General features: G+C 45.3%; 1 protein-coding gene across 1 annotated transcript in view; it reads right to left on the bottom strand.

Annotated features, from left to right (window-relative positions):
- LOC147639265 (FAD/NAD(P)-binding oxidoreductase) overlaps nucleotides 1–22122 on the bottom strand; it is a 79564-nt gene that overhangs the window by 22189 nt on the left and 35253 nt on the right. Inside the window, exons 6-12 of the mRNA XM_086789090.1 lie at nucleotides 17225–17279; nucleotides 16572–16642; nucleotides 16411–16462; nucleotides 16220–16297; nucleotides 16034–16123; nucleotides 6759–6872; nucleotides 962–1030 (exon numbers count right to left, since the gene is read on the bottom strand). Coding sequence (XP_086645216.1) covers nucleotides 962–1030; nucleotides 6759–6872; nucleotides 16034–16123; nucleotides 16220–16297; nucleotides 16411–16462; nucleotides 16572–16642; nucleotides 17225–17279 — 529 coding nt within the window. The remainder of the gene's footprint in view (nucleotides 1–961; nucleotides 1031–6758; nucleotides 6873–16033; nucleotides 16124–16219; nucleotides 16298–16410; nucleotides 16463–16571; nucleotides 16643–17224; nucleotides 17280–22122) is intronic.

Here is a 22122-nt window from a genome sequence, read left to right as displayed (position 1 = left end):
CTCTGCCCATAACGTTGCTCTCTTGAGATCTAAATGAATGTCACCAAAAACTTACAACGTTGCTCTCTTGAGATCTAAATGAATGTCACCAAAAACTTTTCATTTTTTTATCTTGCATTATGTTCTACTCACGGAAATTTTTGAGGCCTGCTCTTTTTTTTAAAAAAAAAATAGTGAAGATGTATTTTTATTAATAATAAGAAAAGAGTACATATAAACTGTGGGATTGTCTTCTCAAACAATCAAGAGAAGAACTACCCACAGAAACTACTCAATCCAAAATCCTCTTAGTGAGTAGTTTCATTGCATCTGACTCCGGTCTGTTTATACTCACCAGACTAGCAATGTTAGCTTTCACTAATCAAATAACTCTCTTAGGATCTACACTTTGCAAAGCCATCATTAACAAAGACCAGAGTGTTCCTCGTAGACCATACCTCCCACAGGAATGTAAATCTTGCAAATCCAAAAAGGCTATTACTCTCCTCTACTGGACCAATCTTTTTACCCAAAACCCAATGGGACCATGTACATTGCAGCCCAAAAATGTCCCCCCCCCCCCATTTAGAAAGCTATGTCCAAAAGGATCTTGAGGCCTGCTCTTTTAAATTTATAGATGCAAAGAACTCCAACTCTCAATAAATTTTCTTCCTGTGTTCAGTTTACTTGTGCTTAATGGCATTTCTAAAAAACAATTATGTGTCCTCAATTTCAAGCATGTAGAATATTGGCTTTGACAAAAGCAGTTCTAAGTCCTTTTCCAAACCAAATGAATCTATAAGCAAAGCATATGGCATGCCAAAGAATTACACACATAAGGAAAGCAGCATTGTGTAAGCCATGCCTTCATAGCAACACCAGAGCAGACAGTCATTACATCTTATAGGAAGGGGAAAAAAAAAAGTTAATTGATAAAGCAACACTTTTTCTAGTATTAAAATTTTTAGAAGAGTTTGAGTACCTCTCCTTGTGACTTGTCAGGTGCCTTGTCACCGGATATGTGCTTCATCATGCCTGGTGGCCCACAAACCTAACAAACGAGAAAGGCATGTCAAGGGGTTAGCTGGATGCAGACTAGAGTGATGGACATTATAGAAGCTCATGCTTTTGCATGCATGTGTGCGTGGATGCATGTGTGCATGGATGCATATGCATGTATGCAAGTATGTATGTGTAAAGCTCTCTTGGATTGTCCTTAGTTACAGAAATCATTATGTTATAAACTTGGCTACTTGAGAAATTGATTGCAGCTAATTGTTAGGAAAAAAACTATTTATGAACAGAAAACATGGCACACAATCAGGCAGTAAAGCTTATGCGATCTTGGTCACTAAAACGACTTGAGAGCTGAAGGTCAAGCTTTATTTGGAAAAAAAAAAAACTTCAAAAGTAGTAAATATCAACAAATTCCTTGACAGTTAGGCGATCAATTGACAGCGTGCATCGTTTTGCATGAAGCCAGCAGCTGAGGCATTACTTAGTAGACATACTGTGCCATCAGCCCTAGTCTTGGTCCCCTAACATGATAATGCTTTCAAGTTCAACAAAGGCCCTCCTTTCTTTCTCCCTAGTACACCTCGCAGCCATATATAAAAGATTAAAGGACCCCTTCCAGCCCTAGTAAAACCATTGAGTATGCTCTCCCCTTTTTCTTTTCCTTTCTTTCCCGGGAAACAGATCCTTCTATTAGTTATATGAAAAACCAGCCAATAGGATGAAATACAAGCAAAGCTCCGCTAAAAGAGAACAAAGCTCAGGGAAGGATAGTCCCCTCCATGACTGGCCGTTCTCGGAGGAACTACCTCATACAAGAGGGATGGACGGACGCAGGCACTAACCGAGAGGAAGGGACCCTGCTGCCGTATGCGCAGGAAGGCCTCTCGATGTTTCCGCATGTGGTCCTAACTTTACCCGTAGAGGGTATGTATGATATATGTCCATATAGCGGATGGACTCTGTTTTTTTTTTTTTTTTTTGGGCGGGGAGGGGGGGGGATGATGTTCACTGGTCTCGCTGCATCATGCCTGCCAAATGTGCCATTCCCCTATGCTGTTGATGATCTCCCATCTCTGACAAGTACCAAGGGACCACGCCTCTACCGGAGTGTCAGGGGTGGGGATAGGCTCTATCCTGCAATGTGTGAGCCTCAAGGCCTGGCCATCAGTAGTGCAGGGCGGGTCCTGACTGTGTCACCCATGCGACCGGAGGCAACCCCAGAGGTGATGAATAGTTGAAAAATCCTCTGCCATACCTGCTTTGCTTTGGGGCAGTCCCAAGGGCAATGTCGCTGCAACTCCTGTGGGTTGCTGCATCTCATGCATTGTGTTGGAGGATCACCAATGGCCAGCCACGTACGAACTACGGAACTCCTATGAGCCACCTGCCAAAGGAACATAGTGACCTTTCGAGGACAGAAGCTGTCCAATAGTCGCTTCCAATAGTTTGTGAGGAAGCTAGGCGAGATGTCCTCTAAGGACCAATGATCTGCTGAAAAGGAGTACCGTCAATCTCATGAATCTACATCCATCAGCCTAACCTCGCTGAGGAGTGAAAAAAGGGGGTGGTGGGCCTCTCAGGGCTAATAGGGTCTGTCCACTCGCACTCACCGGGGTCCCACTCACTCTGCGTCAAGGGTCGGCTCCATAGCCAGAGTCTCTAGGACCTATCTCAGGCTACATGCAGGCTGCGACGGAGGGGGATCGATGTGTCAGCGGTGCTCATGGAAGCCGATGATCCGACCTGCTAAAGTGAGCCACAACTAAAGTCGTCTGCAGGGGAGAGGGTCGGACGCCCATGGAATCCGACCGAGAAAATGAGAGCTAGACCTCTGTCTGATCCAAGAACCGCCAAAGGATGTTGTGGCCCTGGGTATCCACTGGAAGGACTCAGCTGGATGCCAAGCCGAGGTGGGTGAAGATCCCACCCAAAAACCACACGACTTGTGCCAATTGATCTGAGCTCCGAAGGCTAAGCAGAAAATCTCGATGGTGAGGGCAAATCTCTGAAGGTTCCTCTCCTAAGAGGTAGGCAGATCTGTCATCTGCAAACTCCGAGTTTAGAAGCTCCTGGGATTTGATGGGGAGATGTAGACCCTAGAGTCTTGTCTCTTGTGCGGAGAGAAAACTATCTCCTTTGGCTCCTTGGATTAGGACCTAGCTATGAGCTGCCGAATAAAGGGGGGAGACACCTCAGATTGCAGGCGTCGGCTGATGGCTTTGGTGAGGATTTTGTAAACATTGCCTAGAAAGGTTGATGGGGCGCCACTAATGAAACTCCAAACGGTCCCCACCCTGCTTTGGAATCAAGTGAATCAGCCCCTCATAGGGACTCTCGGACATGTGTCCTATGGCCATGATCTCATTGAAGGTGGCCCTAAAACCGCCTTCCATGATATCCCAATGGGGCAAAAAGAGAGACACCTATAAGTCATCCTCGCCTGTGGAAGGGCGCAAAGTGAGTCTTGCAGCTCGATGAGAAAGAAGGAGAGCGCAAGAGGGCTTGGAGGGTAGGGGATACCACCTCCCGCATATGCTGCCAAACTCTCTCCCTCGCCGCCTCCACCTGTGGAGTGAGGGCATTCGCTGATAGCAGATCTCTAAAAAAGCATGTCATTATGGCCGAACCTTTTGGGAGTTTTGGGGGAAGGGGGGGTCTGCCTCAATGTTACCATCTCGGCTCCTCAATCTCTGAATCCTGACTCTGCGATGGTGAGGGCCTGCAGTCTCAAAGAAATCACCAGTGGCCCTGTCCCCTGACTGTGTCTAAAAGGAGGCCCTCGCATGGTATCGATATTCTACCCTCCTCTCCTCAATCGCACGGATCTCTGAGTGGGTGGCCTCCAACTCGGACTCCACCCACGGGCTGTATGGGGTCTTCTCCTGATGACGCTGGAGGGAGGCTAAGCCCCTGTGGAGAGTCCTCTTCTGCTCTCTTAACATGGTGAGCCTTTCTTGCGTTGCACCCTGTAAAAGTGTGCTGATCTCCTGTAGTCCATAGTCGGGCATTGTGCCTGCCTCTGCCGACCTAAAAGCAAGGAACTCCCAAGTCTCCTCAACTCTTTTGACGATTTCTGGGTCCTGGACCAAGTAATCAGGGATGCGAACGCCCTGCTGACACTCTGGTCTCCATGTGTCCTCCAAAACTGCCCTCCATAAACCTACACTCCACTCTAGCCTTGCCCTGTGCTCCATCTGTCTCACAATAAAGGAAATGAAAGAAGGGCGTCAAAGGAACAGTGACAGCCACGTGGAGAAACACACAGAATCATCTCCAAGCTCAGGGCGTCAATATCTCCATCCTAATATCGGATGCAGGATCCTACTAGCATGCGGGCCAGGGCCCCAAAATGAGTGACAATGTTGACAAGACGGCTATCTCCCAACTCACAGTCCCATTCCACATCCGGAGCAATGTTGAGAGGGAAAGAGAGAACCACCGCTCCACTACCCCGAGTGTGATGGAAGACCACACAAACGCGGAGAGGCGCCGCAATCTCTGCTAACTCTCGCGCCTCAACAGCAGGCATCCGAGAAGACCATAGTCCACAGGCACCCCCATGATGGGGGGGGGGGGGGGGGGGGGGCTTGGAGTCTCGAGGGAAAGGGCCATCATCAGGGAGGCTGCAATGGTCATCTCAATAGGATCTGAAAACTGATAAATCTGTCGCCTGGCTGGGCTGGGCTGTTGGCTCCGGAGGGGATCAGACGCGGCCGCCCGCCCGCGGGGGGGGGGGGGAGGGGGTGCGCGGGCAGCACGAATGAACCGGGGGCTCTCAGAGGGCGAGGGGGTGGCACTAGCTCCAGAAACTCGGAGGACAAGCCAAAATCTGCAAGAGTCCTAAAATATGCGGGGGTCGCCACATCGTCCATCTCATCACGAACTAAATGCTCATAATGGTTGGCAGTATGCACCATTGCCTCAAGGGGGCCACCTGCCTGCATTCTGGCTAGTGGCGCTCTTGGGGAGGCAGGTGTCGCTGCCGCCTAGGGCGACAGACTATCTGCCAACAGCTAGTGCCCACCTCACACTAAGCCTGGGAGGGAGGCGGGACTGCTCGGCTAGTTAGGAACCTCCACCGTGGACTCAGGTCCTGCACCTTTGGCTCTCGCCTAGCGCTCTTGCTGAGGCCTCGGGTGAGGATTCCCAAAGGGGGGGGAGGGGGGTGTGTCGCACCACCCTGGAGGCTAGGGAGCGCTATGACCTGTGCAAGATCCTCCGGAGAAGTAGTGCAAACTCTAATGGACAGGATGCCCGTTGTCTTGGCCAACACTGAAGCGGCCGTCTGCCGTGGCTCCAAAACCAGCCCTATCAATCGACCAATGGATCAAATCAGAGGGTGATACTCCTTTCCGAGGCCAGGGAAGCAGGCCGTCATAGGGAAGTCGGATACACCTGCCAAGGAGTCGGATGCAAGGTCGAAGCCATGGTGCCTTCTCACGAAGAACACCTGAGTGCTGCGTATCATGACGGGACACTGCTGCATCACACGATCAGCTGATCAAACTCTACCTGAGGCTCAAGTCCTGCACCTCTGGTTCTTGCCGACCGCTCTTGCTGAGGCCTCGGGCGAGGGGGGGGGGGGGGGGGGGGGTGTTGTTTGCTGAAGAATCACATCACCCTGGAGAATGTGGAGCTGTGAGCACTATGACCCGTGCGAAATCCTCCAGAGAAGCAATGCAAACTCTAATGGATGGGAGCCCATTGTTCTGGCCACCACTGAAGCAGCTGTCTCCCGTTGCTTCAAAACTTGCCCGATCGACCAACTAATCGATCGAATCAGAGGGTGATACTCCTTTCCATGGCTGGGGACGTAGACCGTCACGGGGAAGCCAGATACACCTGCCAGGGAGTCGGATGTAGGGTCGAAGCCATGGTGCCATCTCGCGAAGAATGCCTAAGCGCTGCCTATCCCACAACGGGACACTGTTGCATCACACGATCAGCTGCCTGCGCATGAATCAAACTCTACCTGAGAGTAGCCAAACCCAAGAAAATGAATGCCAGTGATTTTTCCAAGCTTGCCAACATGGGCTGCCTGGATATCCCTGCCCGCGGGATTTCTCCCTACGATCTTGCAAACCAGAGAAGAGGCCATCAGGGAGGCAACTATCAAAACTAATAACTTAAGGCCTACCTCTGAAAAAAGGCAAGGGATGGCGGCATCAGTCGGGGATGACGGGTGAATGCCATGGAGTCCTAGAAGGTGAAGACCAGAGGTGCCCAGTTGCCAATGAAGAACTACCCAGAAGCGAAACACCAAAGCTCAGGAAAAAGACCCCGGGGGGTGGGGGTGGGGGGGACTGAAGCGGGAGGGATGGCGAGAAGACAGCATGCAGGCAAGGCAAGAGGAGGGGAGAGCAAAAACCCCCAAACAGGAAAAGGAGGCTGAAGAGGCACAAAGGAGGGGACAGAGAGGCGCATGGACTGGAGGAAGCACAGGACGGAGAAAGGGGAACAGGCAGTGAAAGGGAGGCGGAGGCAGAGCTGAAGCGGCGGCTGAGGCTGAGGAGGGAGGCGAAGCAGATGAGGGCCTGAGACAGGCAAAGGCGGGTGAAGGAGAAGGGAAGCAGGAAAAGACGGGAGAAGCGCTGGTGATGGTGGCGAGGGAATGAAAGGGAGAAGGGGGCGGCGGCTCTGGCAGCAGGGAGGGGTCCAGCGAGAGCTTCACAGGTGGTTCCCTTTTCCAGAGTCCCATGATGCTCTCCCCTTAGCTGCAAAAGTCCACAAAAATCATGAGACCAATAGAACGAAAAACTTACAAGAATAAGTGTTTCATCTGACGGCACAGGCATTCCCTTCACCACCATGTCCTTTGTGATGTAACCAGCCCCGCCCCTCCAATTGGAAGATGGCTTATCGACAACATAATAAACCTGCACAATTTAAAAAGCGAGTATTTTTAGAAGCACAAAAGCATGCACAAATTCTTACGAGTGCAAATCCAAACTGTCAAATAGCCATATCATTCACAGAAAGAACGGACAGAAATCCATTGAGACTTTTATGTTGTTTAAGTACAGGATGGAAGATAAAAATGACAACCAATAAATTTTCTCCTCCTTAGATCTAGCATAGAAAAATCCTTACCTTCCTCAAGGTAATCAAAGAGCTCATCAACTAGCAATACTGATGAGGTTAGACTAATGCTAATTAGTGGCATAGTGGCACTGAAATGTGTTTAATTAGGTTTAGCAATGTTTTGACTGAAACATGTTTTGAGCCTGAAACGTTTCGGCCGAAACCTTGTTCCTTTGGGCGGGGGTGGATAAACCCTAATTTTGGACATAACAGAGGTAAGATTTTGAAAGCACATACCATAGACAGAAGTGTGGGAAAATTGGCACACAGAGATACAAGCGCATACCATACATGGCAGCATGGGAAAAGGGAAATCGGCTGTGCCTACAGTTAAATAGGCAGTGCATACAATACATGGCAGCGTGGGAAAGGGAAGTTGGCGCACAGATGCGCAAGCGCAAGAAAGCGCTGTGGGTTGCGCAAGCTGGGGAGCAAGCAGCACACGGGCAGAGAAACAGGCCAGTAACAGGGCAGTGGGCAGATCGGGCAGTTGGCGGACTAAGAAAAAAAAGGAGCACAAGTCTAACTTGGGGATAGGTCGAGTTGAAAAAAAAGGGGTTGAAATTGGCATCGAGACTAAACTGGAAGGTGTGGAGTTTTTATAAAAAAGCATGGCTAGCTTTTTCTTGTGCTAAGAGTGGGGGGCTTTTTTGGGGAAAGCACAAAACTAAAGCAAGCAAGCTTTTTAACTCCCTTGCCCTATGAATTCAACCTCACCTTTTTTAGTGGCTCATACCTGCAACTTGTGCGTGCTCGGCATGTGCCATATCCATGCCTTGGGTCTCTAGAAGCTGGATACCTCACCTCAGCCCTTTCATCCACCCTTATATCCTCTCTTCACCCTTTCATTTCCTTACCACGGAGGACCAACCAGCCACTACCACCGGCGGAAGCCCACAAATTAATGCTCAAGGTAACGATCCCACGCAGATTCCCTTTACGGTCGGGCACCAAGTATGGATGGAGCAAAGTCTCAACACTTTGCAAGCTATTATGACCACCATGACGAGTCGTCTCACTGCCCTTGAAACTATGTTACAGCCTTTTTCCGGAGAGAAAAAAGAGTGTGAGGAACCTATGGTTGACCAAAGGACGACTTACTTTGATGCAATTGGTGCGCCCATGATCGAAGGATTTCTCAAGCCCAGATGTTCTTAAAGAACAAGGCTTATATCCCCACGACATGGCAAGGATTTATGGATGCTTTTCGTAAGAAGTTTTCCACAACAGACCCAATAGTGGCCAATTGGAAACTACAAGACTTAAGCATGTTGGGAAAACCGTTCGAGCATTATTTGAACGACTTCCGTACTTATATGGCGCAACCAAGGTATATAGCCAAAGGCTTGTGCGAACAAGAAGAATAAGGGAAAGTCGGTCTCTGTTCACGAAATTTCATGTAATCCTCGTATCTCTACTATTGAAATTCACCACCTGGAGCTGGGATGCTCTTTGGGTACTTTGGCCTTCAGCAGCATGATCTCCTTAGGATTAGGTTTGATCAAGGGCCGGAAGGTAATCTGCACTTTTTGATAATGACAACAATCAAAACTTTGTGACTTGGTGCAGAAACAATGGTTGCCAACGATGGCAAGTAACCACATGTACCAAGTGAACTTCACACCTGGCATGGCGCAAGAGATTTGGGACAAGACAGTTCCGAACCTAGAGTTACGCATGGGTGAGTATCACAAGAACCTTGACTTCCACCTCATGACTCTGGATTGGGTTGATGTAATTTTGGGAATATGGTTCAAGGATAAAACCCTACTTTGCAAATTGAAAACCATATTATTAATTTTTACATAATGATCACCCCATTGTAATCAAGAATCCCCATTGTGTACCTCATCGGAGAAAGGATATTACATTGTATCAGCTATTGATATGAATCAATAGTTAACATCTTCTGAGTATGATGTGTATCTTTACGTGATTCCCGATTTCCGCGGATGGGCTCTTGTGAATGTGACATGTTTTGTTACATGGATGATACCATCATAGAGTCAGATGAACCTCGTGCATTAAAGGATATTAAACGTGAGTTTGCAGACGTATTCCCAATCAATTTGCCTGAGGGTTTACCACTGAGAGAAACATCGATCACGCTATCAAGTTATTGCCTAGTAGTCGGCCTTATACAAAACAACCCTATCGGTTTAGTCAAACCGATAGGGTTGTTTTGTGTAAGGCCTTATACAAAACAACCCTATCGGTTTAGTCAAACCAAGGAGTATGAGGTTCAAAGGCAACTACAAGAATATCTCAAGCGGGGGATTGTGTGGCCAAGTCTCCATGGGGGGCACCGGTGCCCTTGTCTAGGAAAAAGGAGACCACAATGCACTTATGTGTAGATTACAAGGGGCTTAACAAACTCACAATTAAGAATGGATATCCATTACCACTCATGGATGATCTCATGGATCAACTTTGGGGAGCGAAGTTTCAAGTACTTCATGAAAATCGATTTGAGGTCGAGGTATCATCAGATCACGATTCAACCTGAGGATGTACTGAAGACTAGTTTTCGTACTCCATACGGTCACTGTGAGTTTTTGGTCTTGCAATTCGGCTTAACCAATGTTGCAGCTACTTTCCAGCAGAGCAGATGATGAATGATTTACTTTATCCATATCTGAAAAGCTTATTGTGATATTCTTGGGATGACATATTTATTTATTGTAAGTCATTGCATGAGCATGCGTTGCATCTCAGGACTATCTTGCAGATATTGAGACTGGAGAAGCTCTACGCAAAGGAATACAAGTGCGACTTTTTTGAAACGGAGCTCCTTTATTTAGGTCATATCATCACTCAAGATGGTGTATGTGTAGACCCAAACTGTGACATGCAAAAGCTCTAAGTAATCTTCTCTTAGCCCTAAGCACTGCATAGGAACACCTGATGCAAGAACAATCAACATAGACAAAGAATAGAGAGAGAAAAGAAAGAAAAAGAAAAGGAAGAAAAGATATATTGCAGGCACTGTCTAGCATGCTATAGATGTACAATCATGATAGGTGCTATACTACTAATTCCACCCAGTGAAGATGGTGGGGTGTAGTAAATCATACATGGGGCATGGGGCGAGGAGGACACTCACATTTGTTGTGCCCTAGTGTAGCCTCTGGACTCTCCTCCATAGCTCTACGGTATCGTGCCTAGATCTGGGTAGACTGGGCTTGATGGAGTAGTGGTGGTCTGCTACCGGGTAGTCGCGGTCTCCTGGCAGCTCTAATCTCCGAGGCTCTCTGTAGTGTGAGCCCTCAGCGGGAGGTAGATGATACAAGGGGAGGGGGATGTGGCTTGCTCATAGGCCTGAAGAAGCTGGTGATCTGTGGCTCGGATCTTTGGCTTTGCACCTGTAGAGGCCTCTCCCTATGTTGGTGTAGCTCAGGGAGGAAAAGGCCTAAGCATCTCTGATCAAGATACTCCATCACCTAGCTAAGTGGGCCAAAACCCTCTATGAACAAGCAATGGCATCTCCCTCTGATCTCATAATATACAAGGCATTTGCATATGTAATGCTCCTCTGTCTCTACCTCTCGGTGGCATAATCTGCATACTCTGTCCTCTCTAGGGGTACGTGCTGCTCTCTCTGCCTCAATATCCAGAGAGTGAGAGGAAACTATGATCTGACCAATAGTCACCCTCATAGCATGAGACATGTGTACATCCGGGCGTCTGACAAATCCATCCTCTGTGAATCTAAGGAAATGATCTCTGTAGTACTGCATCTTGGTGGGAAGGGGACCCGACCAAGTCTCCCTGGTGTGCATCTGGATCAAATCCTATCTCAGAACTACATTCCTCTCCTCTCGGGAGAGTGTAAAGTATGGGGAGTCATCATCATACTGGAAGGGTGGTAATCTATCCATGTCGAGCCCATGTGCTCAGAACCACTCATCTACTGCAGCATACCATGATGGGTGATGGCCCTCAGTGATTATACTTTGTAAGGACTCCAAGGCCAAGCGGGGTAGTCTCTCTAGACAAATGCCTTCGATGCATCTGATGTAGGCTATGGTCTGAAATAGAGCCTCTACCATCAGGGGGGGCACTGCAAGCTTTGCTCTGACGATCTCATGTGGTACTGATGGTTTGCTAGGAATCGTCCTAGAGATCATGAGGATCTGCAGTCTCTCCATCTGACGCCAATCATATGTCGAGAGGTTAGGGGCCCATACCGGTGCTACATACATCATAGCTAGGGTGACTAAGGTGTCAAATAGCCATCCTTTGGTGCAAGGCTCCTGGAAGCGAGCCTGATGACACTGTCACTCCATCAATGCAAGGGCAGCATAGCCTCAGGTGAGCCTATCCTGTGATGCCTGTCTCATGGAGAAACGGCTCCCATTACCAGTGAAGCCAATACCCAAGTATACATATGATTCTAACACCTCCACCTAGCTGCCTCTATATGTGATCATTGTATCTTTCATAACCCATCTGGTAGTGTGAAAGATCATAGCCTTGGCTTTCCCAAGGTTCACTCAAAGGCCTCTCTTTGTACAAAAATCATCTAAGGCGTCCATGTGGCGCTGCAATCCCTCCTGTAAGTGAGATATCAGAATGATGTCATCCGCACAGAGTAATAGAGTGACCAAAACCCCTATGAGTGATGCACCACTCCCTCCTCCTCTATCTATGAAGTCCGTGACCTCGTCTATGTACAGGCCAAAGAGTGTCGGGGAGAGTGGGCAGCCCTGCTTCACCCCCATAGTGCTATGTATGTAGTTGATAGGGCAAATGCACCGCTAAAGAAAGAAAGAATAAGCACAATATCAACTAGCCGCAACTTGGAGTAGAGGCATAAGAGAAGTGCTTACCTCGTATCCCTGTATGATCTACAAATCTCCCATGATAGCCTCTTGAGAGCTTTCTCGACCATACGCGAAGTGAAAAAAGTAGAGGTATGACTGTATTTTCAGTATATTCATAGAGTACAAAAAGGATCTATGGCCTTTGGCCTTCCCAAAAGGGCTAACAAAACCCTAATCTAGGACCCCAATCCATAGGGGAGTGTGATACTAAGATAACTCATGGCCTAGCCTTTTATAGGCCAAAGCATGCCCAAAAAGCTGGCCGACCAGCAATCGGCAAGGAGACAAATCCATATATGTTGCCAACCTGCTCCATAAGCTTTCACCAATCTGGCCAACAGGGTCTTTGTCCACTTGGCTGTCTTCTGTGCACAGTTGGACCACTACTAGAGCCCTAACCTAGATGTGTATCTGTTGCCTATCAGGTTTAGCCTTGGATTAGACATGTCCATGTGAATGCACATGACGTCCCTAAACTTTTGACCCTGGATTAGGCATGTCCATGTGAATGCACATGACGGGATTCCAACTTCTGACCCTGGATGACTGTCACCATCCGTTGTCTCCACATATGGTCTCCCATACCTGTCATCCTTTCCTTCATGGCAACCTCTTCACTGAAAACCTTACCTTAAGCCTCTAAATCCACTCCCAATCAGATGTAAAGATCTGTGCATCTGTTCCACTTTGTCCCCTTTCCTTTTTGCCCTGTCCTTGAACACAAATATGAATCCTTGTTCTTCAAATTGCTCATGGTACCCTTGGCTCCACCCCTTGGATGAACTTCATCCCTTGGAGTACTCCATGAAATCTTCTTGGCCAGCCCCAGCTGGCTACCAACTCTCATGAAACCCTCCCCTTGGGTTTTGCCTGATACCAACCAGCTTATGGCGGTCTTGCACATACTTGAGTTACTCTCCTTGGACCTATGCACTTCTTCTAGGACACCAACAACACTTAGCATAGCTGAGCTTGATGCTCATACAATGTTGCCTCGTCACCACACCAACGATAGATCAAGACACGGGTGATGGTTTCATCCATGTGTGATGCACTAAGGGTGGGTGGGACATCGGTAGCAACACTATCTCAGAATCAGCCGGAAGCTCTGATACCACTGTGACATGCGGAAGCTCTGGGTACTCTTCTTTCAGCCCTAAGCACTGCATAGGAACACTTGATGCAAGAACAATCAGCATAGACAAAGAGAGATGGTTGTATTTTCAGTATATTCCAGAAAGGGTACAATATATGTGGCCCTTGGCCTTCCCAAAAGGGGTAACAAAAACCTAATCTAGGACCCCACTCCATAGGGGAGTGTGATACTCAGAATAACTCATCGCCTAGCCTTTTATAGGCCCAAAGCATGGCCAAAAAGCTGGCCGACCAGCAGTCGGGCAGAAGACAAATCCGTATAATTAAATATGATGCCAATTTGCTCCATAAGCTTTCACCAATCTGGCCGACAGGGTCTTTGTCCACTTGGCTGTCTTTTGTGCACACTTGGACCCTGACCTAGATGTTTATCCATTGCCTATCACGATTAGCCTTGGATTAGGCATGTCCATGTGCATGCACATGACTCAGACAAAGTGAGACAGGTTCTTGAGTGGCCAATGCCATGGAGTGTATGGCAAGTAAAATCCTTTACACGATTCTTTCGGAAGTCTATCTGAAATTATGCCAAGGTGGCTGCACCATTGACACGACTCCTAAAGGGGGCTATGAAAAGAACTTAAATCTCTCTCAATAATCTTCTAATCTAACTCTTAGGACTGGATGATATTTGCTATCAATTTGTAATAGATATATATTACAAGTTTTATGTATAATTATGTCAACTATTAAATAACAATTCCCTATGTATACTTCATATGTTACATGTATAATACGTTATAACTGAGGTATACTTTAGTTTATCAATTCGGAATAATAACATACCGTAGTTATCCCTTAAGTAAGACATCTATTATGTAGTCATTATAATTCCCTAATAACATACCCACTTACAAAGTCCCAGACCTCAAACGATGCCTTATAATCTACATGAATAAGTCCTAGATCATGTAAGGAGGGTGGACATGGACCTACGGTTGGGAGGTGAGACATCCTACACCCCTTCTATTTGGTACTAATTTTGTTGCTTGTGTTTTGGGAGATCTTGAGGGGATCTTACAATTGGTGTCATAGCCGAGTGGTACTGACTAGTGGAAAGTGACAAAGGGGCCATGGAGGAGATTGGGCACGTTTTTTTATTGTAGTGCATGGTTGTCTTGGAGGTATATTTTTTGAAGCATTCTCTGATAGAGTTTACAGATTTACGCTCGGTATTTAATGGGGCTCCTCCCAGTTGCATGGAGGTTCTTGTGACTCGGCTGAGTCTCAACCACATCTTTATGACAGAGTGACCATTACCTAATCTCCAAGATGCCTTTGGCTCAGAGGTGCATGTTTTAGCCTAGGTTTATAGCACATGTTGAATGATCTTTCACTTGACGGATCAATAAATTTGTTGTATGTCTTCTCACAGGACATTCTTTGCTTGGCCTCATCTCAGTGTTTTTGGACAAGAGATACTAGTGAAGAGGTTTTTTTGATAGGACCTGATCATCACGGGATTTTGGACAAGAGATACTAGTGAAGAGGTTTTTTTGATAGGATCTGATCATCACGGGATTTTGGATCCCTTGGATGGGGCATGTACATTGGGGTGGGCATGCACATTGGGGTGGGCAGATACAAACAGTGCAAAGGTGGTGAGTTTTCTCCGTACGATTGGGAACTTCGTTGCGTTGGGATTTATTCTCTCTTCATTCTAGGCAGTATTTGAGATTTCCTAGGATTCTTCTCTTGTTTTTTTGGATATTTGTCCATGGGTCCTTTGATTGGAATGAGGAAGTGTTGATGCTCTTCACAAGATTCCTATGTAGGACTTTGTTGTGGTAGTGGTACTCAGAGACCAACTAGCCATATGTGGTTGTGATTTGTCAATGAGCACAGTGTCATTTGTGGTGCTAACATGGTTTGTCTTTTTTTAGTGCTATGCACTTATGCTAGCCACAGGATTGATGGAGAAGGTTATAGGAAATGTTGTATTTGGCAAATTGATGTGGGTCTAACCTGAAAGTGGCCAACATTCAAGTAGCAGTCTGGTTGTGTCAAGACCGGGTCCAGGAAGGAATTGATCACTCTAACCTAGTCTTATGGATCTAAAGGAGATCTTATATGGACTATATCCTGGTGTATGGGACACTAGATATGTTGCATGTAGGGTTTCTCGATGCATCTATACTTCAGGTTGGATATTAGTTGACCAAAGGCGAGAAGCGTTGATTGTGAATCAACACGAAAGGGAAAAGAAATAGATTTAAGGATTAGGGATGATTGGAGGGTTGTTGCTTGTTATTGCAACTATGATTGGATCTAAACTGTTATGTTTTGCCAGTTCTAAATAATATTGGCGGAAACCAATAAACACATTGTTCCAGTTAGCCATCGGATCTGGATGGGTGCGTACATTTATTTGTATTCAGAACATGTATCACTGATATTGAGACCATCTGATTTCTCAGTCTTCTATATATATATATATATATATACTTACTTGATGAGGCAGTTATTTAGCCTCTGATGTGACATATATCTAGGACTATGTGGTAATCTGTTGACTGGTGGGGTTATTCTAGATTTACACAGTCCCAATTGAGCACGACAAATACCTAAGTTTTCAGGACTTCAATAGTCATTAATTGACTAGGTTGAGTTTCTGCTCTTGTTGATTGTCCTCAGCCTGTCAGGCAGCAGAGCAGACGCATCAAATCTTGGTGAAAATGTTATATGCATTTGAACACCAAGAGACCATTTGGTTGGTCGGATTGCCTATGATTATGCTGAGTGTATGACTCCTGGTGGCGACAACAAGGTCATGTTTAGTACAGGCTCAAGTAGCCTGGGTTTCTAAGAATGTAACTAAGGATATCTTTAAAAACTTGAGCATATTTTAACAAAAGTACAAAACAAAGAGTGCCAGGTTGGGATTGCAATAGTCAGATCAAAAGTTTTGCAATCAAGTTATCAATTGCTTTATGCAGCATCCCCAGTCATGCCATGAGTTTATACTATGCAATACATACCTTAAAGTTTGGATGGTTCGCAGCCAGAGCATCCAGCTTCTCCTTGAGAAGGATATCTTCTGGAGATATATTTCCATAGATCAAAGAGACCTGCCACAGAATCACCTTCAGAAGAGGATAGACAAAAAAAAAAACATGCCGTGCAGCTAAAAATGGACAAACAATATGACAAACCATACAACTTACTTTTGTATTATCATCTTTATTGCTCAAAATGGCATCGATAACCTGTAACATGGGAGTAATGCCAGTTCCTCCAGCAATCTTCAACACCAAACTCAATTAGCAACCTAGTAAAGACAAATTTAATATATGCAGATGACTATATACATGGTAGAGCATTGCTCATGGCAAACCATAGACAAGGAAGCACGTACCATACCAATGTTTTTCTTCATATTTGGCTGATAGGGGATCTTTGGAATTGGTCTGCACAGTGCAATGGGCGAAATCATGATCTTGCAGCCTTCACTTTAAGAGTATGCTTCAAGTTTTTGCTTAAAAATAGTATCGGAAAAGTACCAAGAGATTACCCTACCCTTTGACATCCAAAGTATCACCAGGCTTAAGGCTTCCTATATGCTGACTCATTTTACCTTGAGGGTAGATCTGCAAAATGACAGACAAGCAACTCTAGCTCATAGTTTTACTGAACTACAAGGTATAAGCAGCAATGCACATTTGGAAATTGATAGAACTGCTAAATATCAACAAAACATACAAGAGGTTCACAACCTTAGGTAATATGCCTTGTCTTCGTGTGAATTACCTTATGCTCCTAAGTCACACAGTTAAGTGATTGTGCAACCTTGCAATCAAGTGGATGTAAAGTTGTATCTACTCATGTGACATGGTATATGATAACTAGTACCAAGATTCAAAGAGTTTTTAATAGAAACATGAAAGTGATTTATGGTTTCCTTAGGAAATAAACATCATCTTATGAAATCCCTTGACTGATCTCACGAACCCCACGGTCTTTGCCCATCTTGATCAATGGTAGCAAGTGCAAAACTGCTAACAATTTTCCATGTCACACTAGTATCTGGAATTATGCCTGATTTGAAACACTACACACAGTACCTTGCGAAGGTCAAATCACATTGAGTAGCCTGGTGTGATATGCAGAAGCTTTTTTACATCTTGGACAATATATATGCTAAGCACTGCAAACTTTGGCAGCTAACTTACCTTTACCATCAAGTCAAAATAGCCTTTTGAGTCTGGTGGTGAGATTGGAGTGTACCTGAAAATTTTAAAAGAAAATGGAAGATAAGATTCATTTTCTCAGTTATGCAAAGTAGTGTTTTGCAGCTACTTTGCAGTTATGCAAAGTAGTGTTTTGCAGCTACTTTGCATGTAACCATAAAAAGTTTAAATTTAAAAAGCAACAAATGAGCTCTCAACAAAAAACCTTTCAGAAGCACAAATAGAGAAAGGTATCAGGACAAGTAGTAGTACATGAGGAAACGGGGTCGAAAGACAGTCATAGTTAGTAAGAAATGGGATGTCTTCAGGCCCAAGCATACGTTTCACGGGTGCCATGGTACGGAAGTGTGTTTCTGAGGGAAAAATATTTCCATCGTATGAAAACAGCCCATTTCACGTGTTTCAGATGAGGACAAAACATCTCAGCCAGGCGTTTCTAGACAACTTCAAACCCCTTTCAGGATGCCACCATGCGTGACCTCAATCTGGCCCAAAAAGTCATTTTGGGGTGCAAGTCATTTGTGCCTGGAGCGGTGTCGCTGTGCAGTCCACTTCAAATCTTTATCACGATTCCTCAATCCGTTCACAATTTCACTCTCTATTGGGCATCTCAGCTCCCTCTTCATCTCAGTTTGCAACTTCGCTTTTTATATGACTTCCATGTTTTATGGACACATTTTACACATGATCATATGTACCATAATTTTGGTCTCCTTGACCCATTGGATCTTCCCCGGCCGTGGGGCGGGGGCACGGGATAGTCTTTCAGGGCCCTGGCCTCTACCTCTTTTTTTTCTTTTTTCTTTTTTCTTTTTTTCTTTTTTTCTTTTTTTCTTTTTGGGGGGGGGGGGGGGGGGGGGGGGGGGGGGGAGGGCATCATTTTATATAATCATGTGGTAACTCCCCTCTCAAACAACAACAATACCAGCAACATAATCACTAGATCCAACAAATGGAACAGACATCTCGGGAAGTTGATGGACACCATTAGCTGCCTAGTTACACACAGTGCAAATACAAAGACACCAAGCATGGTGACCTACATTCGGTGAGCCGTTGCAAGCGTGAATAAGGACAAGCACACGTGTTAATAAGCAACTTATGAGCGCTTATTGGTGTGGGCTAATGTGAAAGCCTATATTTAACTATAATTATTAATAAGCATGCCAATCTACCAATCTACCACCAGTTGGCTCAACATGAGCTTTATGCCCTTGAAAGCTTTTCCCATGAGTTGGGTTGCTTCCTCATTGTGTTGCCCTTCCTCACGATAATGGAGTTCACACTCTTCCTGTGCCCATCTAATTCAGGCTTGAAATTATTCATCCTTCCAACAGTATCACCCTTTGAGTACCTCGTGTTTCCATTAAAACTCTTGTTTTTATGACATGTCGGAAGATATGCATAGAGGAACTTGCCTACCTAGGATTGACCTAACAACATGCAAACTAACGCTGCATGCAAGACTTGTGCAATCTTGGCCAATTGTTCAAGACCAAGCTGCACCAAACCCTAAGCAAATACTAAATGCAGCTTGGTTGCCTTGTAACCCATTGGATCTAACAACATGCAAACCAACGCTGCATGCAAGACTCATGCAATCTTGGCCAATTGTGCAAGACCAAGCTGCACCAAACCCTAAGCAAATACTAAATGCAACTCGGTTGCCTTGTAACCCATTGGATCTAATGCCACCAAGAAGACCTAATGCAAACTAGCAAATAGGCTCACTTGAATGCTCTGATACCACTATAACATGCAAAATCATGATTAATGCTAAATTAATAAATATTAAGAATATCTAATCAAAATTGCACTCTATATTGCCAAAATACGAATACATACAATGATTCTCACAAATCTTTATTCAGATGTGAGTCATTCATGATGTACAACCCTAGCTATATGCATACAAAAGGTTACTGAGGTTAGTTATGCTATTCTCCATGTGAGCATGCACTAACTCTCATGAGAACTTCCTTCCAGAGGTCAATGCTGATGTCTTCCTCTGCTCCTTTACCATGAATGACGGAGTGGTTAACATGAAGCCTAGGTAGTGGGATCGAAGGAGGACAAGCCCGAGCACAATCGCGAGAGGCGACGACGGGTGGCCATCCGATGGCGAGGACTGGTTTACCAGGGAAAATGGGAGTCAATGATGGCATTCAAGAACATAAACAGGGCATGATCTCTAGTTATTTGAAGCTTTTGGGCTAGAATAGCGAAACTCTATGCACTACCTCTATCAACCAATGCTCTCCAAGCCCATCTTCAACATGCAGAGGAAAATGTTTACCAAATAAGTTTCTATCCTCCGGGTGAATCATTACAAGAAAAAAAAAACACTATATGTGAAGCCACAAAGCCTAAAAACCTTAAAAACAGATATAATAGGAGCTGAATATTGCCATGGGGAGACTAGTAGCAAATGTTGGAGATGTTAAACCCAAAGAAAATACAGAGTCTCAAGGAAATAATGGTGTGGAGAATTCATAAGCATCAAAGCCAGTATTTGACATGCTGAGAACATTTCCTATGTATACTAACATGACCATAGGAACCGATGGAAAGGTTTATGGGGTCACTACATAGCATAAAGCTATCATTAGTAAAGGGTTTCGTTCACCAATCAAAATATCTGTGGATTATGCAAAAAAAAATAAGGGCTTAACGGAGCTTACTTATCACAAGATTTCAGTGAATGTGTTATCAAAGAGAACGAGAAATCTAGTACCACGTGGCTTCACTATACATCCATGCTTTTTTATTAAGTAGTGCTCGAAAATAGCATTACATTTTGTGTGCTTACATCGCAAATTGTGCTTGTGTAAAAGTGACCAAGGAGACACACTTATATGCTATTCTACATAATCCATGAGCCCTTATATAGTTGGACAGAGAACTGGTTGATTGCTAGGATCGGCTCGTCAACCAATTGTGCTAATTGTCGACAAGTAGATACAATGTATCAAAAGCTGTCCACACTACTATTTTTGGCCTAACTTCGATGGAAATTCTGTTCGCGTCATTACATTTGGAATTGAGCAGATACCAAGAGATGGCAAAGTGCCTATGATAAAACTTCTACCAGTTGGGATATTTTTAGAGATAAAGTTTATGGAAGGACCCATCTCTTAGATTGGGACATGTGGCAAGAAAGTGGACCAAAGTGAGACAAGCGGCCTCACACTTCTCACTTCAGCTATTGTGCGGCTCTCCACTTGTCATTGCACCCTTCTCTTGCCATTTTAGCTCATGGGAGGCCCAAATCAATAAATTGGAGCCCTCTCACTTCATTAATAGAGGCTCTCTTGCTGCACACTAGCCTCTACCACCGTTAGAGGCTGCCCTAATGATGGCTACTCTCTTTCTCTCTCTTGAAGGCTGCCCATGAAGAACACCAGCTGTTGGGGACTGTTTTGAAGGCTTCCATTGTGAAGAAATACTGAAGGTAGGGGTATTTAATCATTTTATTATAATTTCTAGCCATTGTACTTGTTGTACCAACCTTGCACTTGCTGTACCAGCCACTGTACTGGCTGTACCACCCCTTCTACCTGCTGTACCAGCCCTTGTACTTACTGTACCAAGGACTGTACTGGCTGTACCAGCCCTTGTACTTGATGTACCTACTGTACCAACCACTGTACCTGCTGTACCAAGTTCCAACCATTGTACTTGTTGTACCGATTGAATGGAGAGTTGTACTTGGTGTACCAGCTCTATTGCATGAAGACCCATGGTTTTTGGGGAAGAATCAATACCCACATGGAGGTATATGGTTTATATTGTTGGCTCGGCATTTCTACAGCTATGTGACGGCTGAATTTTATGTTGCCTTGTGTTGGGCTATGTTATGGCATTTGTATATAGATAATCTGACATCTCCCGTGAGGAGAGTAAGGCCCTCAAAGCTTGTACATGATATTATTCTCCTTGGGTAATAAAACACTTCAAAAGAGGGGGTCGCCCATTCCGGCCTCTATGCGGTGTCACATGTGCAAGCTCCATTTTTCAGCATTTGTGGATGTTTTGTCCAGCTTTTATGTTTTATGCAAAGTGATGATGGATATGTGTTAAGGTTGTGGCCATGATTAAGTGTTTTAATATGCATTGATGGTATCAACAAGTGTGTCAAAGGCCCTAGTCCCCCGGGCACCACGAGTTTCAAAACTATACCAAAATAGACATGCTCCAGGCAAGTACACAAGGTACCAGACCCAATGGAACACCAATCTTCCAGGCATTTCCGGGCATGTACACACAGGCACAAGTCCCAGTGAAAAGCCAAGTCCACAGTATCACATGAGTGGCATCAATCCCCGGCATATGCAACTACCATGGACGTCAATCCAATATACATACATAATCAAAAAATACGGGTGGACCAATTGGGTGGCCAAATGGTGACACAACATTACCTTCTACAGGCTGAAGACACCCACTCACATTTATTGGACACACCTCACCATTTTCCAGTAAATCTCCTTCTATTGCAGTAGCTTATGAGTTCAGTTACATTCAGGACTCTCCTCCTCGGGCACCTTCTCCGGCAACACCTCCATTGCCTTCTCCCGTACCTGAAGCTCCACCTCGCATCTTTTGAGTACAAGTAGCTACACCTACTTCAAAGCCTCGCCAATATGAGGTGTGGATCTTTGCAGTTACAACTCCCGAGGAATACCTGCACCATTATTTCCTTTTTTCTGGCGGTATCCATACGTGGGCCTCTCCATTCCGGTGTGCCAAATCCACATCCACGAGCTTGGTCTCTATCCAGAGGCACCACCTTCCCTGTTTATTGTACGCACTGCCTCACCCGATTATTCTCCTCAGACATCTACAACAATACCCAGAATTACTTCAAGAGTTCTTTCATC

Source organism: Cibotium barometz, chromosome 4 (genome assembly GCF_041138505.1).
Source record: "Cibotium barometz isolate CiBa-2024 chromosome 4, ASM4113850v1, whole genome shotgun sequence".
Taxonomy (NCBI): domain Eukaryota; kingdom Viridiplantae; phylum Streptophyta; class Polypodiopsida; order Cyatheales; family Cibotiaceae; genus Cibotium; species Cibotium barometz.
The sequence above is the reverse complement of the archived record's forward strand: the minus strand, read 5'-3'. Positions and strand labels throughout refer to the sequence as shown.